This window comes from Hibiscus syriacus, unplaced genomic scaffold (genome assembly GCF_006381635.1).
Source record: "Hibiscus syriacus cultivar Baekdansim isolate YM2019G1 unplaced genomic scaffold, ASM638163v2 tig00111358_pilon, whole genome shotgun sequence".
NCBI classification, from domain to species: Eukaryota; Viridiplantae; Streptophyta; class Magnoliopsida; order Malvales; family Malvaceae; genus Hibiscus; species Hibiscus syriacus.
In genome coordinates this window covers 657,032-675,656 of record NW_024063070.1, presented here as the reverse complement: position 1 = coordinate 675,656, position 18,625 = coordinate 657,032, and the positions used below count along the sequence as shown (strand labels likewise).

At 37.2% G+C, this 18,625-nt stretch overlaps 1 protein-coding gene across 1 annotated transcript; it reads left to right on the top strand.

The window, feature by feature from the left end:
* The first annotated feature begins 16,536 nt into the window (after window positions 1-16,536).
* LOC120159344 (60S ribosomal protein L39-3-like) lies at window positions 16,537-17,171 on the top strand. Its single transcript, XM_039169950.1, has 4 exons — window positions 16,537-16,627; window positions 16,800-16,903; window positions 17,016-17,079; window positions 17,114-17,171. The coding sequence occupies exons 1-3, from the start codon at window positions 16,625-16,627 to the stop codon at window positions 17,062-17,064; spliced, it is 156 nt and encodes a 51-aa protein (XP_039025881.1). The 5' UTR covers window positions 16,537-16,624; the 3' UTR covers window positions 17,065-17,079; window positions 17,114-17,171.
* The last annotated feature ends 1,454 nt before the right edge of the window (window positions 17,172-18,625 follow it).

Sequence of the window (18,625 nt, the reverse complement as noted above, 5' to 3'; positions counted from 1 at the left end):
ACTAAATAGGAAGTAGAAGAAATATGACACTTACACGGAGGAGGAAAAGATTGGCAAGAGTACACATATAATTAATCCAAAGATGAGGTTTAACATGCCTAGTAAACCTTCGTTGAAGTAAAATAGGTTCTGACTCAATCACATGATGACTACTTGGTGATGGTTCAACCATAGGATGACTACTAGGTGAGGATTCATCCATAGGGGAAGAAACAAAAGGCAACGACTCAAAAGAAGCTTGTGGAGAACACATGTGAGAATTACTTGATGCAGTCAAAGGCACAAGGGACGAATGCGATGAATGAAGCGATTAAGTGGTAGAAGGAGTGACTGAAAAATCAAAATGCAAAAATATTTGAATATGAAGGCTATGAAGATTGAGGTGAAAAACAAAGGATTTCAAAATAGGAAAACGAAAAGAAAAAACATCCTTTTTGAAAATCACATCACGATTTACAAAAAAAAAAAAACTAATGTTTGAAGATTAAACAAAGCGTACACCTTTTGAGTAGATTAATACCCCATAAAGATCGAAGGAATTGTATCAACAGGATTAGTTTATGTGGCATAACAAAAGCACCCAAAGACCTTTGTGAAAGGTTAAGAGGTTTATTAAAGAAAACTTCAAAAAGGACTATTCACCCAAAAAAAAAAGTAAGATGTCAATTAATGATATAACAAGCAATTAAGAATCAATCGCCCCAAAATTTAAGAGGAACATTGGAATGAAAATGAAGAGCTCGAGCAATTTCTAAAAATGCTTACGCTTCCGTTCGACAACGAACATAAGAACTTTATTGAGTTATCCCAAGTGAAAGAAAAAATTGGAACACTTGGTACTAAAAATTCAAAGCCATTATCGTTGCGAAAGGTTTTAATCGTGGTAGAATGATATTTTGAATAAAAGAATAAAATCTTTTAAGAAAAAAAAACAACACTTTTAAGCTTCATCAAATACACCCAAGTCATTCGAGAGTAATCATGTACATAGTCAAGAAGAACCTAGGACCACTATGAGTAGAAGCATGATATGGTCCACACAGATTAATTAATATGTACTAGCTCAAAAGGTGCTCTAGTCCTATAGGTGCTTACTAGAAAGGGTAATCTTGTTTGCTTTACTAAAGGACAGACCGAGCAATTCGACATATTATCAAAACACAAGTCAAGAGAGCATAAGAAAAGAGCCTTATGCAATGCTATGAGAGGAGCATGACCCAATCGACTATGCCAAACAAAATTATTATTAACTAAAGATTTTGCATTACATGAAGTAGAAGCAGAAACTGAATAAACATAACGGGATGGTAATGAAGTATACAGATTATCAGAAGACATGCTAGGAACGAGACTTGTAGAATCAAAGAGATACAAGCCACGAGACTCTTTACCATCCCCTTCATCTGTGCACCGTAAAAATCTTGTAAAACATAAAAATTCGGGTAAAAATTGATGTTGCAATTAAGTTCACGGGTAAGTTTAGATACGACAAGTAAATTATGGGTAAAGTGGGGAACATAAAGCACAGTGGTGAGTATGTTGGTGGAATCAAAAGCATAAGACCAACGTGTGTGATAGGGGTTGTTTTACCATTTGGTAGATGAACAAGATGAGAGTCCGGAGCACATGAAGTAGGGAAATCTAAGCTACGGAAATCAGAAATCATATGTTCTTGCTAAATTGGTAGCCAAGACAACAGGGGGAGGTTTTTTCAATAAACTCATAATTTGGTTCTATTGCTCACGGGTAAACATTGATGCCAAATCAGGACTAACAGCAGCACCAGAAGAATTACTAGAATCAGAACCAAGGGATGAAGATTCATTCAAAGTGTTTTCTGCCAACACAACTAGAGGACCTCTCTTCTTTGTGAATTTAAAATCTGAAGGGAAACCATGAAGACGATAGCAATTCTTGTGTTTATGGCCTCGAATCTTACAATAATCACAAGTGCGATTAAACTTGCTATGATCAAAGGAACCAGATACCGTGGAAAACTATGTTGCACTGATACGGATATGCAGATGGGGACGAGAAACGGCAATTTTTAAAATTATAAGGTACGGGGACGGCAAGAGTATGACATATAAAATAATTTTAAAATTATAAATATATATAAAAATCATAAATAAAATCAAATATCAATACTCAAACCACAATATTAAGTTTAGAATAATAAAATCCATAAACAAACCATAATATTAAAATGTCAAATTTCAAGATTTAAACCACAATATTAACTCTAGAATAAAAAATTCATAATCAAATCATAATATTAAAGTGTCAAATCTTAAGACTCAAATCATAATATTAAGTATAAAAACGAGGCTCCTTTGCCATCCCCGTGCCTCATAGTTCATAGATATGAGTAAAAATGAAGTCATAGGTACTTACATAGACTTAATGTGAGCTAGGTTTCCAAGCTCAGGTGCTAATGTTCCTTCAAGATAAAGATATTTTTAGTTTCTGCATTTCAATCCCATCCATAATTTTTTTCCTTTCTTTTCTAGTAACCAAACACGAAAAGGAAAAGAAATACTTACAAACAACAACTTTGCCATCATCAGAGCACTGGACACCAAACCAGAACAATGGTCAACTTCTCCATCTTCTTTCTTCCAATCTCACAAAGCACCAAATGGATCATTCACCACTTTCTCTTTCAGTCCCAACAAAGCCAACCCTGCATCCATCAACAGAACATCTTCTTTCCCACTATTTTCTCGAGAAACAAACAAAACCCAGAACTTAAAAAGAAGAAGAAGAAAAGTTACCATCTTCACTCAACGACCAGTAACCCAAAGTTTGACATAGGAAAAACAACACAATAACAACTCAAAAATTACCCCTGGGACGTCCCCAAAACGTCCCCAAATAAGCTCTGACCATCCTCGAATTCGATCAGCCGTACCCTACCACCGTGGACGTGCCCGGTACATACCCCAGCCGTCCCGTGCCAAAACATATCGGGACTTGAAACAGGGCTCCTTTGCCGTCCCCGTGCTTCATAGGTGGAAAACATAACAGTTGCTTCAAATATCAGAGATATACCAGACAATTGAGATGGTGTAATTCTTCTAGCACAATCATGAAGTAAGCCTAATTTACGATTAAAGGGTTGTATTAAAATAATTAGACTTTTAATCATCGTGTACCTTTCATTAGGCCCTATCAAAAACTGAAACATGCGTTGTTGAGTAAGATGCTAAAGATTTTGGGGAGAAACCTTATAATTATAGAATGAAATAGGAACCAAAGAATTATATTCATCCTATAAAAGCTTCAAACGCGTAAATTAGGAAGATACAGTCGACTCACCCTGCCTAGCCATCACAATTTCACGATGAAGAAAAAAACGCCACCCAACCACAGTATCGAACAACTACTTAAGATCTTACCAAACTTGAACACTTGAGGCAAAACCAATCCCTGCAGAAAGGTCACCACTAATGGTGTTAAGAATCTAAGACAAAATAAAGGCGTTACACCGTTCCCATTGAGGATGAAGATGCTCACCATAATTATCCTTTATGAAACTCCCATAGATGAAACCCAACTTGTTCTTCACAAAAAGAGCAATACAAATGGATCGGCTCCAAATACTATAATTATGGGTGCCAACAAGACAATGAGAAACAAAAAAAATCCCCGCATGTCTGAAGGATGCAAAAAAAAAAGTGGGTTATTAAAGTCGATAACCAAAATCATCAGTGGTCGAGGCATTCTCAATAGAGAAAAACAACCTAAAAAATGAAATGTAAGAAAGGGGAAGACCAACAAAATAAGGCCCAACCTACAAAGCACAATTAGGAAAAATGGCTATTTGATATTATGTTTATAAACTAATAACTGGAAAATATCCCGATGTTTTTCCGAAAAATCATCGGTGACCGGTATATTTACCGATCTAAACCGGTCAGATTATATTTCCCGATCTAACACCCGTAGCAGTAAAGCGCGCTCCTGCCCCGCACTATATGCTGATTTGGCGCCACGTGGGGTATAGAGCGCCCCCTGTACCGCACTGTACACTGACATGGTACATGTGGGTATAGCACGCCCCTGATCCATGCTATAGCTGTTTATCGGACACGTGGGGTATAGCGTGGTACAGGGGGCACGCTATACCTTTAATTACCCCCAATCCTCCCTATAAATACCCCCATCCTCTATTACTTTCATCACACCATATTCTCTCAAATTCTCTATTTGTTTAAGGTATATTTTATAATATTTTTAGTATTATGTATTTAATTTATTTAAGCATTTTACTTTATTTAATATTTTACTAATATAATTTTTTTGCAGATATATAATGGAAGGCGATTTACTTCGCGTGGATGGAAATCATATATCTCGACACTTTGCTGATACGGTAACATTTTAACGTTTTAATTTAATTTAAATTATTTGTAATAATTTGTTGATTTATTTAATGCATGATTATTACATTAATAATTAATTTGTGTAATTATTTAATTTTAGAAGAAGGACCGTATATTAGATCCTTTTATTAGGAATCTTAAGTTAGTGATACCTAGCCGTGTCTTGCCGTATTTAGTAGAGGTTGGATTTGGTTATATAGGTAGATATCAGGGTCACTGTAAGATAGAACCAGACCTTATTTCCCCATTAGTAGAGTGGTGGAGGCCGGAGACCCACACATTCCATCTTTCATGCGTAGAGTGCACGATTACACTTGAGGATGTTGCTATGCACCTAGGGCTTCCGGTGGATTGAGATGTGATATCAGGGATCTCGTAGGGTTCCTGGACTACTTTGTGCCGGGATAATCTAGGACGGGTCCCGAAAAGTTTTATCTAAGGTAGGATACCGTTAAATTGGTTAGATGCCAATTTTCGGGAGTTGAGCGCAGACGCCTCTGAGGATGAAGTTAAGATGTATGCACGAGCATGCATACTGCAGTTAATAGGAGGGTTGCTGATGCCAGACAAATCGTACAACCTAGATCACTGCATGTGGTTGCGACTTCTTATCGACTTTCGTCTGGCCAGATCATTCAGTTGGGGCTCGGTAGTTTTGGCTTTTCTGTACAGGGAGATGTGTGGAGCCACTGACTACAAGCGTAATGCTATCGGCGGATGTCTCCTGTTGCTGCATTCTTGGGCATGGTATCTATTGCCCTTTTTATGTCCCGTTGTGAAGAACCCATTCTTATTTTCACTACTTCTGAGGTAATTATAAAACTGATTTTGTATATTAATAATTTTATATAACGTATAATTTTTTTTCCCTTGAATAGGTGATCTACTGATAGGAAAAATCATCATGAGCTACCTGATGATTTAGAAAAAATTAGGGTGCTAATCGATCAGAAGGCTGGCACACATGTATGAATTTTAATGTTTAAAAATCGATTTTAGATTATAGTTATATAATTAGATTATTATTTTGATAAAAAATTATATAATATTTGTTTTAGTTTGAATGGGTGTCATATTGTACTGAGGATGTGAGGGCGGTGATCCCACCTGAGTTGAGGGCCCATCAGATTTTGGATGGCGATGTTCCCTCTGATCTATTATACGACCGTCGAGTGGCACTCTACTGATCGCATGCTCCGACAGTTTGGTTGTTTTCAACCAATTCCGGAAGCACCTCACAATATGGACGAGTTGCATAGCTTAGATAGACGTGGTAAGACAGATACAGATTGGCTGGTGAGGCATCATGAGTGGGTCGTGTTGTGGGAGGATCGACATCGGCGCCTTCCCCATAGAGAGCCCATTTTAATTGACCTCTTGAGTGTTGCTGACGGTTATTATGAGTGGTTCAATAGTAATGGGAAACCGTTTCTGCTTCCCGAGGATGCACGAGGGCAGACTTTTCCGCGACGTCGACAGAGACGTTAACCGACACAGCACCATCGTCCCCTGACTCGTGGACGAAGAACATGTGCTTCCGGTTCATCCTCAGCTACACTAGCAGGACCTTCACAGCAGCCACCGCAGCCACCGCAGCCATTTATGATGTCACAACCATATATGATGCCGCCACTTTTCCATTACCAGATGTCGCCGCCGCTGCTTCACCTGGTTTTATGACCCCGCCACCGCCACCATCACAGATGACGTCTCCTGAAAGCTATTATGGGTCTATGTTTGCAGATCCGACTTGGGGTTCATATGCTGGATATCTGGCGGGTTCAGACTTATTACCCATGGCCGCAACACAAACACCTCCTGTACAGTTTTCACACTCAGCGATGTCTGGGTTTTATGAGTTTTCCCAGTTTTCGTAGGCCGGTGGGATAGTCAGTCATACACCTCCAGGGTCCTTATTCTATGGAGGTACTTCATCGTCATCAGCTTCTCATCAACCTAATGTACCTGCTCAGGACGACGACGACGACGATGGTGATGATGATGATAGCGAGGAGTCAGAACCAGTGATACGAAGAAATCCTCTTCGATACCACATCCACCGCCCTGCGAACACATTCGCATCGCAGACATCGATAGATTTTTATTATATTTGTATTTACTTTATTTTTTAAATTGTAATTTTTTATTATTTCTCATTTAATACTTACTTTATTTTGTTAAATTTGTTGGATTTTTTTAATGTATTTCAGTTAATTTTGTTTATTACCATTTAATATCAGTTATTGTAATTTGGTTATCATTTACCATTTAATTCTTATTGTAAGTTTGTTGTATTTAAAATTACATTCAAATACCAAATTGTTATTAGTTTGATAAAATTTAATGATTGTGTTCGTTTTTTTAATCTTCATCAATGATTATCGAATGACATTAACTTGAAGTAAATGCAAATTAAAGTACAAGAATTATTATTTGATAAACAAATACATCATTTCCTCATCAATTTTTACTTGATGACAATAGAAGTGGACATGTTTTTCTAGTGTGTCCTGGGTTTCTACAATGCCCACATCTTTTGTCTTGTCTAGATTTTTCTCGAATATCCATATCGCAATGAATTCGATTGGATTTTGGACGACCACGCTCCCTAATAAACTGATTTGGTAATCGAAGCCAATCTTGAACCTCATCAGGGTCTTTGTCATTACCTATGGGGGAAACTCAAATTCGTATACCTTAAAAACTTCAGATAGTAGGTATACGGGATCCAAAAAATGGTTATAGTATTGACGTGTATGCGAGCAAGCTGCTATCACATGAGAGCATGGATACTTCAGAGCTTGAAAAAACCCGCAGTCGCACGTTCTGTCCCTTATATTTACTCTTAACGACACTACTTCAATCCCTTGAAGAGGTCGCGGCAACTCTGTGACACGAAACATTTCATGCTTTCTAGAGAAGCTTGTTATAGACATTCCATTTGATGCAACAATTTTTTTTTAGATCTGCAACTAATCTAGGGTGATAGACATGACCGCCTTGCATCCAGGTTTGAGCTTGTCTCCCGAGCTTTGCAAAAAGTGCCCCCAAACAAAAATATGTAGTTTTTACCAAAGTCGCTACAGGTAATTGACGTGCACCCTTTAAGGTTGAATTGATTGCCTCACCAAGTTGGTCATCATGTGTCCATATCGATATCCACCATTATATGCGTTCGTCCACATTTCTTTATTGATTAGGCTGATGTAATTGTATCCTTCCTCATTCTTTGCCCGCAAATCTTGAAGCATTGATTCAAACGTTCGAGGAAGTAGTTCTAACCTGATCAAAAAATGTATAACTTACTAACTTTCTTTCTTTGCAAAATTAAAACGATTGAAAGAAAACAAACTACATCAGTTTCACTTACCCATGTGCACAATTAATTGACGCTCATAATTCTTCTTGTACCTTCCATGATAGTTCGCAGCAATGTGTCAGAGATAATAGCTATGTTGGACAAAGGGTGGTTTCCATATTGGACCCAAAGACTCCATTGTTGCTTTGATCCCAGCTCCGCGATCTGATATGACACAAATGTTTTCCCTCGTGATAACATGTGAACGTAAATTTTGGAGGAAAAAAGCCCAAGAATATCTTCCCTTCATCAAGAGCAAAAACAACTGGAAGAATGTTGCGATTGCCATCTTGGACAACTGCCAATAATAAAACTTGCTTGTATTTTCCATACAAGAAAGTCCTGTCGATCTGGACCACAGGCTTGTAGTATTTGGCAGCATTAACGCACTGTGGGTAACTCCAAAAAATGATAGAATTGGCTTCGATTGCGAAGAACTCGATCATTGTGGAATGCATAGGAGCTTTCGAAGTCCACAATTATCCCAGGATTCAAAGTCCGCACCAGCCTAAACCAACCTGGAAGTTCGTTGTAAGATGCATCCCATTTGCCATGAAGTTTAACAATGGCATTTTGTTTTGCCAACCAAGCTTTTTTATAGGAGACAGTGTACCCATACTGTGATTGTATAGCTGAAATCAACACTCTAATAGCTATATGAAAGCTTGTTTTTACCATGGGCATGATGGCTTGGCATATCATTTCAGAGTCCAAGTTGGGATGATCTTGGTTGACCCCTCCAGCACAACACGTGTGAGGACCATTGTATACTGTTAGTTCCCATATGTTGTTTTTCCTCTTCATTTTTGATACGCGAACCATCCAATTGCATCATTTTTCGCGTCGGGCACAATAACATACATATTTTTCGGTCGTCGATCAATTGACTCTAGACTGAACAGAATTACGGATATTGTAATTTTTTATAGCCATCACCACTTCTTCTTTGCTTGAAAACTCCATGCCTAAATATAACTCACAATTATTTATTGATGAGTAATATCCATAGTCACCGAGATGAGGCATATCCGCAAATTTTGGCCCGTACATTGCACCATAATCAGCTTCATACCTGTGTGCAGGAGGGTCAGTTTTTGCCACATTTCCTGGAACTTCATCATCATCGAAGTTGAATTGCGGTGATTCTGGGTGAATGAATAGTCCAGTTTCAGCACCTTCCGTACCAGGCTCACGAAGCGGTTCTTCTGGTGGAGATGATGGCTCCTCCATGCTCTCCACATTTAGGTCAAAGAACCTACTATTTGCACGCCTTCCCCTTGAACTAGAATGCATATCGACATTGAGATCGAAAAAGCTCGCAGTCGAATGCCTCCCCTGGAGCTTGAAGCCATCGTGTCAAACGGAAACTGCACAGATGGTTGTGTCGATGGCATCTCCATATGGTCAAAGAAATTTGCATATGAATGCCTTCCCCTTGAACTAGACGCGGTGTTGCCATAGGGATTGTTCGTGGACCCACCTCGGTACATATCGTAAGGAGTTTTGGATGAATGTGTCCCCATTATGGTATTAAAATCATTACACATTACTGTAGTCGGGCTGTCAACTTGATCAACTTGTTCAGCCAGCCCATAGTGGGACCTTAATGATTGACCCCGAACAGCACACACTTGAACAAAATGTGCATACATCTCAATAGCGGCGTTTAAATAATTACTTTGAGCTTCAACCATCATTTGAATATCATTATTGTTCAAAAGTTCGAACGCTGTATAAGTTAATGGAAACAATGATGTTGAAAATCTGTACTACAACGACGACATTCTTCTACTACTTCCAACATGAATCTTCCTCGAAATCTTCGTTATCAGCTCCTCAAGAGTTATGTTTCTATTGAATGATATTTTAACACGCTCATTTGATACGAAAACAACGCCAGTTTCATCTTCTCGAATTTCACCATCATAATAAACAATAGCTGAAAGTCGCGACATTCTTTGAGTTTAAAAGTGCGGCAATATTATATCTACAAAAAAAAATAACTGAAATAAACCTGATTAAATAAATTATATATGATCGAAAATATAACACAATAAATTTTTTACACATCAACGTAAATAATTTAAATAATATAATTTTATATTATTACTTGCACCGCAAAACTATTTTGACGTATGCTCATGCTTTTCAATTTTCATAGTAAAATAATATGATAAAAAATTTATAAAAATCGCACGAACTTCTAAATCAAATATAAGAAAATTACCAGAATTATTACTCTTTGACGGAATTGTTGTATTAATTTATAAGTTGAGAAGAGAGATGTGAGAAACTTAACCGGGAGTGAAGGGTATTTATAACCATATAAGGTGCGGTACCTGCACCACGTTATATGTAATTATTCAGATAAAAGGTATAGCGCGGACCAGGGTCCACGCTAAATATAATTCTATCAGATACCCAGGTATAGCGCTGAGCAGGGGCGGTGCTATACCCTACGTGGCGTATAGCGGTACATGGGGCGCACTATACCCCACGTGGCACCAAATCAGCATATGGCGGGGCAGGGAGCGCGCTTTACTGCTATGGGTGTTAGATCGGGAAATATAATCTGACCGGTGTTAGATCAGTAAATATACCGGTCACCAGTGATTTTTGGAAAAACACCAAATTCCCATGTATTTTCTCTATCAATCGAATGTCAATTTACAAAGTTTATTTATACGGCTTTGCTAACTGCTAACAATGCAACCGTAGAATAACATACTAACTAATCGTTACCCATTCCTAGCTACTGCTAACATGTTAACATTACTCAAGGCCTTATATATCTTCAAAAATACTCAAGATTGATAGTCATTCATAGAGACTTGAAAGCCAGCAACATTTTATTAGATAAAGACATAAAATTGAAGATCAGATATCGGTATAGCTATAATTTTCAGAGAAGGTGAAGTTAAGGCCAACACAAACTGAATTGTTGGCACATAGTAAGTGCACATAGATATCTGATTCTTATAAATTGAGACAAGTTTGAATGAGTTACCATAATAAAAACTATATTTGATTCTTTGAGTGGGTTTTTGTAGTATTCTATATAAGGAACATTATGTATATTAAGTTGTTGAATCTTACTAATGGTTTTTTGTAGTATTCTATATAAGGAACATTATATAAAGTTGTTGAATCTTACTAATTTTTAGTTTTTATCTTATGTTGGGTCGTATTGGGATTTGTAGAAAGGATAACTAGATATTTGAAAAGAATTCAAATTTATTATTTTTGAATCTTTGTGATCCTGATTTTAAGAATAATATATTTTAAATACATTTTTTTCTTCAAGGAACATAAAGAATCGTGGTGGTGGAATGACGAAGTCCAAACTATGGTGAAGACAAAGCAAACTTGCTTCAAGGAGTTTCTACAATGCAATGACGATGAAGAAAGGTCGAGAGCTAAATAAAGATACAAGGAGGCAAAGCGGGAAGCCAAGAAAACGGTGGCTAAATCTAAGGATAAGGCATACGAGGAAATGTACAATAGATTAGACAAAGGAAGGAAAAACGACATCTTCAGGCTTGCAAAATCCAGGGAGAATAGAAAAAGGATCTAGGTAGCATTACGTTTATTAAGGACAACAATGGTGTTCTTTTAATGAAAGATCATGATATTAAGAGGGTTTGGGGTAGTTACTTCTTTAGCTTATTTAATGACGGTGCCTCTCCCTGTAGAGATAATATCGTTGATGGGTTAGCCGACATCATACTACGGCCAATGACTGCCCTACAAGTAGGATTGGGTTTGAGGAAGTCAAAATAACTATTAGAAAGATGGAAGGGACAAAGGTGTCGGTCAGATCAAATTCCTATCACTGTGTGGTTGGTCCTAGGAGAAGAGGAGTTAAGTGGTTGACCAACATCTTTAATATTATTTTAGAGACTGTCAAGATGCCAGAGGAGTGGAGAGAGTCTATGGTGATACCAATCTATAAGAATAAAGGAGATCCCCAACGTTGTGACAACTATAGAGGTATTAAAATACTCAGCCATACCATGAAGCTATGGGAAAGGGTGATAGAGGCTAGGTTGATACAGGTTACTAGAGTTTCAGAAAACCAATTTGGCTTTATGCCAGGCAGGTCTACTACGGAGGCGATTCATCTACTTCGACGGCTTATGGAGAAATATAGGAAAAATATAGAGATCTTCACATGGCGTTCATTGACCTCGAGAAGGCGTATGATAGTGTTCCCTGCGATACGATGAAGACCTTGAAAACTAGACGGATCCCAACTGCTTATATTCGGGCGATTTGTGATATGTACTGTAGATCTACTGCATACGTCAAGACTACAGTTGGCTAATCGGACTCCACCAGGGGTCGACTCTTAGCCCTTACATCTTCGCCTTGATTATGGACGACATCTCTTGTGCGACACCAGAGGGTGTACCATGGTGTATGCTTTTCGCTGACGACATTGTCCTAGTTGCTGAAACAAAAATTGAGTTGAATAGTAGACTGGCTACCTAGAAGACTGCTTTGGAAGAAAAAGGTCTAAGGATCAATATTGAAAAGATAGAGTATTTATGTTCAAACTTCAGTGGGAACCAAAACGATCAAGATGTAAAGTATGCATAGAAGAATATGTTCTCCCCTCAAAGGATTGTTTCAAGTACCTAGGGTCTATGATACATAAAGATGGGGGTATAGATGATGACGTTACACACCATATAAAGGCGGGATGGCTAAAGTGGAGGGCTGCTACTGGAGTTTTTGTGACAAGAAGGTGCCTCTAAAAGTTAAGGAAAATTTTTATAGAATGACAATAAGACCAGCGCTGTATGGATTAGAATGTTGGGAAATCAAGAAGGACCATGTAAGGAGGATGAGGCCGCAGAAATGAGAATGCTTCGATGGGTATGTGGTAGGACTCTATGGGACATGACACCAAACTCTGCTATTAGGATGTCCTTGGGGGTGGTGCCTGTATCCGAAAAATTGAGGGAAGGAATACTACGGTGGTTTGGGCATGTCCTTAGGCGACAACCGTCGAATACGGTCAGGAGGGTAGAGTCGATTACAGTAGATGGTGCCAGAAGGAGAGGATGACCAAGGCGAAAGTGGAAAGACTGCTTGAGATCTGATTTGATGATTTAGCCCTTACCGAGGACATGACCTCTGATAGGAAAGTATAGAGACTTAAGACCACGGTAGCCGAGTAGTGCGGGTTACATCCATAGGGTGTATCATCTCTGTCTTCTTTTAATGCCTTTGTAGTAATTTCCATGACTTCTACTTTTTATACGTTTCTGTCATTGGAATTTATGAAGGCTTAGAACTAGGGTAGCGAAGTAGGGTTGCCTTAGTTTAGGTTTTAACCCATTTGGCTTTATTCCTTCTCGTAGCTGGCTATCATTGAATTATGTGTATCCTTCTCTTCATGTTTCCTCTTTTAAATTTAGCCGAGTCTTATTTCTGTCTACATGCAGAGATTTTTATGCAGGGATTTATTTGCAGGGATTACTTCCCATTACAGACACATAAGATGACTGCATATGAAGACTGTTCAACTATGTATTTATCTTATTTATACATGCATTGCATTTTATCTATATTTTTAATTTTCTGACTGCAAGAGGTCTTCCACAGAAGCTGCTCTCAACCTGGCGTTGGGGGCAGTCTACTACCCTACCTCCCCTTTACCCCATTGCATATGAGAATAGGGTTTTGTTGTTGTTGTATTGTCATAAGTGTGTCATAGACAACTCTTGCTTCTTTTATTGGTAAGGAGGCAAAAGCCAGATTTCATTAAGTAGTGTTGGATCTCAAATGGGGTGGCCCATGGAGATCACAATGAAGGGTTCCTTAGACAGAAAGAAGAGTTACATGAAAAAGAAAAATTGCATCGTTCAATTAGTGTCAAGTTTAGTCAGAGTGTCAATAGCCAAATTTATTTCACGTTTGATCAATTTGAATTCTAGTAGCCAGTTACGCATGAAGAGTTCACCAATCATGCGAAGAAGAATCAAGGGAGAATGTGATAGATTCAGAGAAGTGATTAAATTGTAAACCTCAGTACTGTCAATTTGATATTGGACTTTGTCGTATTCAAATCTCCAGGCAAGATTCAGACCCTCGAGTATGCCCCCAGAGTTCAGCTTGGAGAACGAAGAATGTTCAATATGCTTATTAAACCCCAGAAGCCAGACAACTTCATGGTCGCGTAGGACACCACCAATGGTACTTCGAGAAAGGTGAGGGTTAACATCCCCATCAGTGTTAAGAGTGATTCTATCACTATCAGTAGGGGTCCATTGAATGAATTCAGGGTCTCTTGGAGGTGTAGTTGACAAGAAATGAGAATCAGTGTAACATTGAGCCCGAAAGACACAAGAATGGAAAAACTTAGCGTTTGAGAGGCCATATTCATTGAATATGTAGAATTATGATGCTTCCATATCAACTATAAAAGGGATGAAAAGAGGATTTTCCAAGGGATATTTGTACCTGAGATAAGTTGAGAAGAAGAAATGTTATCCATGATCCACTGAGTCAAAGGAAGGTTGAAGAAGACAAGCATTTGTTGGTGATGAGCACGGGTCTCCCAAAGAAAACGAGACATAGGAAAGTCTTGGAGAATGTGTAAAATAAGTTCATCTCTTATAACCACAAATCTCACAATTGGGATCACTAGTAAGATTACGCTTCTACCTATTCACGTTGGTGAGAAGCTTGTCTTGAATGGAAAAGCCAGATGAAATACTTTATGCGTTCAGGAACTTGGATTTTCCAAACTGTTGTCCAAGTAAATCATCTCAGCTGGCAAGGCTAAAGAGTTGATTATAGGCAAATTTGACTGAGAAAATTCCATTTTTCCCACAAATACCAAATACAACGATCATTGCCCAAGGCCATCATCGCATGAGCTACACTTCTGATTACGTTGGGATGCTTCTGGGGCAATAAGAGAATTGTTGAGATTCCAATCCCAAGAACCATCAGGCAAAGATATGTGTCAGACCAAGAGATCATCATTGACAGCAACATTATTATATTTGTAATTATATGGAGGGGGTAAATCCGGCATCCATTTATCATGCCAAAAACGAATCGAGGTTCCATCGACAGTAGACCAAAAAAGAAAACCTGAGAACGTGGTCCATATTTTGACGAGATCACGTCAAATGTAAGAGCCATTCGACCAAGTGATTGAAGAGGAGCAAACCTCAGCTACCTTGTATTTATGGCGGAGGAGTTTGATCCAGTAAGCTTCAATGTCAGTAACAAGGGTGAAGTAAAGTTTCATTAAGAAAGCTATGTTGTGGTTTTACGAATCCTCAAGCCACCATTCGCTCTAGGTTGGGAAAGAACGTCCTAATTTACCATAGAGATACCGTGTGTTTGCGTAGACTTTCCCCAAATGAAATGCTTAATAATTCTTTCGATGTCGTTGATGATCAGGGAAGAGAGGTGGCAACTTTGGATAAAATAAGTTGGAATTATCGAAATGACCGAATTAGCAAGGTAAACTCGACCAATAAAGGATAAAGTTTGAATTGCCCAGCCTTCAAGTTTCTTCCGAATTTTGTCCAAAATAGAGATCAAAAGAAGCTCTCTGATGCATGACCGATATTCCAAGGTAAGTGCCAAAGTCATACACTAGTTGAGAACCAAGTTGGGAACAAACCTCATTAGCAACATCTTTATTAGTGTTGGAAGAGAGAAATATTTGCAATTTAATCTTGTTGATGCGGTGACCCGAGAAGCTTCTAAAGTCGACCAAAATAGAAACAATGATGAGAGATTGATCGCGGGTGACTTTGGCGTAGAAGATAAGGTCGTCGATTAAAAAAAGATGAGAGATAAGAAGGCATCCATGCATGAGTTTGAACGGAGTTCAAAGTTTCTAACCAATAACATGAGTGATACAGTGACTAAGACACTCCATGGTAATAACAAATAAATAGGGAGAAAAGGAGTCACCATGACGAACTCCTCTCGAAGGCATGAGATCAAGCCAAGGGAACCATTTAACTGAACTCACATAGCAGACATACATAAACAGTGAGAGACAAGACGAATGAAAAGACGAGGAACCCTGCATCATGAAGAGAATCCACTATGAAACCTCACCGTAAACGATCGAAGGCCTTCTCAAGGTCTACTTTGACTGTCATCTAGCCAATTTTCTTTTTTATTTTATTTCATCGAATGGACGACTTTTAATTAATGATCGTATTCTCTGAGATACTACAATTCACAATGAAATTAGAGAACTTTAGCTTATCTTTATGCTAATATAATGTCTATAAATATCTTTATTTTTCTCATATTTTTTTGCATTTTGTTAATTTTTCTTCTAATTTCAATATAGATATCGAGAATTCTTTTTTATATCTTCAATAAGTGAATGTACCGTATGTCTTTTTTATTTAATGATACAATTAACTTTCATATGTGTTTATAGATATTGATAATTTATTTAATTTATATAATTTTTAATAAAAATATCACGTCATCCAAATAAAATTAAAAAATATTTTAATTTTCTTTATCAAATAATAAAAAATAATTTAATCAACATTTTAAAAATTATTGCTCAAAGAAAAATAATTTAATCAACATCCGGAAGCCATCCTTTTTTTATTGTTCAAAAAAATATTTTTTAAAAAACTATTTTCAGTAAAATAAATATACTCAAACAATCATCTGCCTAGTAAATATCAAAACATCCATTACGGATTCACAAAACCCAGCATAATTTGGGCTGTAAATCACCGATATAAATCCACATCTTCGAAGTCCACAAATGGTCATTCGGTAAACCCTAATCCAAGCAGCTTCGGCACAAGTTCATTTTGGTTTTTTTCCATCCTCGAAGTTCACAGATCGTACTCCCAACCGTAATGCCAAGCCAACCATGGTAATCAACCTGCTTCCTCTCGCTTCTTCTTTAACAATCAATTTCTTTTGTTCTTTTCGTTTCCCCATTATTCTTCAAAAAGTTTGATTGTCTCTGTAGAAATTTTAGTTTTACAGGATGGCTCTCGCCTCTCGGATGTTTTGAATGGTTTTTTTTCCTTTCCAAATGACAGCCTTCACATAAGACTTTCATGATCAAGAAGAAGCTGGCCAAGAAGATGAGGCAGAACAGGCCTATCCCTTACTGGATCCGCATGCGCACCGACAGCACCATCAGGTCTGTACATTTCTGCAATTTTTTCTTATATATGATCACTAATTTTCGTTCAATTTGGAAGCATTTTCAGTGTATTGGTTGATGGGGTTTTTTCGACTTTTACTTTTTGAAGGTACAATGCGAAGCGTCGGCACTGGCGCCGCACCAAGCTAGGGTTCTAAGCTCTATGAGTTTATTTATATTCAAGCTATGTTTCTGCTTTTTGCCAAGTTTATTTCTAGACATTTTAATTTTTCCGTGGATATTGGAAACTATTGGTTGATGGCAATACTTGGTAATTGTTTCAATTTTGTTTGTCTTATGTTTGAGATTTGAATCTGGATGATCTTGTTTAATTTTTGTGAAAGCTGCTGTACTATTATGATCTTGCGTTCTCTGATTTTATGTGAAAAGCTGGACTCTCAATACAGCTGAATTGAGTATTTAGGGTTTTTGTGTTGAGATAATTATTCAATTCAAACTGCAAAACAAAAAATCCAGTAATTTTAATTAGGTTTTAATTTCAGTTTACATAGTTAAATTCATTTAGAAAAACAGAATTTAAGCCAAAAAAATCTAAAAGAGAGAGAGAAACACAGTAAGCTGTTCAAGAAATGGCATACCTTTTGTTCAGACTGCAAGTGGAATACTAAGGTTGCTTTCGATCATTCCACCGGTGACACGATGTGTTCAGTGTGCTGGCTGATGTTATAATCTCATTCGATCGACGAAACATCAGAGTGAACCCTCGCCACCAAGTTCGACGATAATGATTCCGTCCATGGTGTAGGGATGGTCAAAATATCCGAACCCGACCTATTCTTATAGGAGTGGATTTTCTTTTAAAATATTGGGGTCTGGGTCAAGTTCAAAGTGAAAATCATCTACATGATCTTATAATATATTATTATAAAATAAATTATTTTAAAATATTAATATATTTGGATTGGTCGGGCAGGGTCAAGCCTTTAATCTAGAAATCCAAACAGATTTGGGATGTGAAAAAAAACCTAAAATTCATCGAGGTTGGACGAAGTTGGATATAAGATTTATATTTTTGGGGGCGAGGTCAGAGTAGGTCTCTAATATTTTCAACATTATCATATTAGGTGTTTGGTGTCATGGCCGTTAAAAATTTTAGGGTAAATTATGTGTTTAGTAATTAAATTATAAGTTTTGGTTTGTTTTAATACTAATTTTTTTAATTTTTCAAAATCATACCCAAAGTTTAGTTTTTGTTTCATTTTAGTACCCCGTTCAAAATTTAACATTAAGTTTTGCCAAAAATGAAAGTTTAGGTACTAAAACAGCAAAAATGACAGTTTAAGTACTAAATGCGTTAAGTTTTTTAACGATTGGGTACTAAAATGAAACAAATACTAAACGTTAGGTATGAGTTTGAGAATTAAAAGTATAGGTACTAAATAGACCAAAATTGATAGTTTTGGTACTAAATACATAGTTTATCCAAAAAAATATTATCTAATTGCTTTCTATCTCATGTATGTTAAAAAGTGTTCTGATGAACATTTTCTAAAGTTTTAATGATTTTTCATAAATGTTTGTTCATCATAATAAATTTTGTCAAAATTGGTTTTAATACTTTGCTTTTACAAATTTTAATTTTGACCTTAATTTAAATGTTTATGCATGTGATTTTTCTTTGCAAATGATATCTCTCTAACAATTGATATTAATTTTTCAAATGCATAACATTTTTTGGATAACTTTATGCCTATGCAC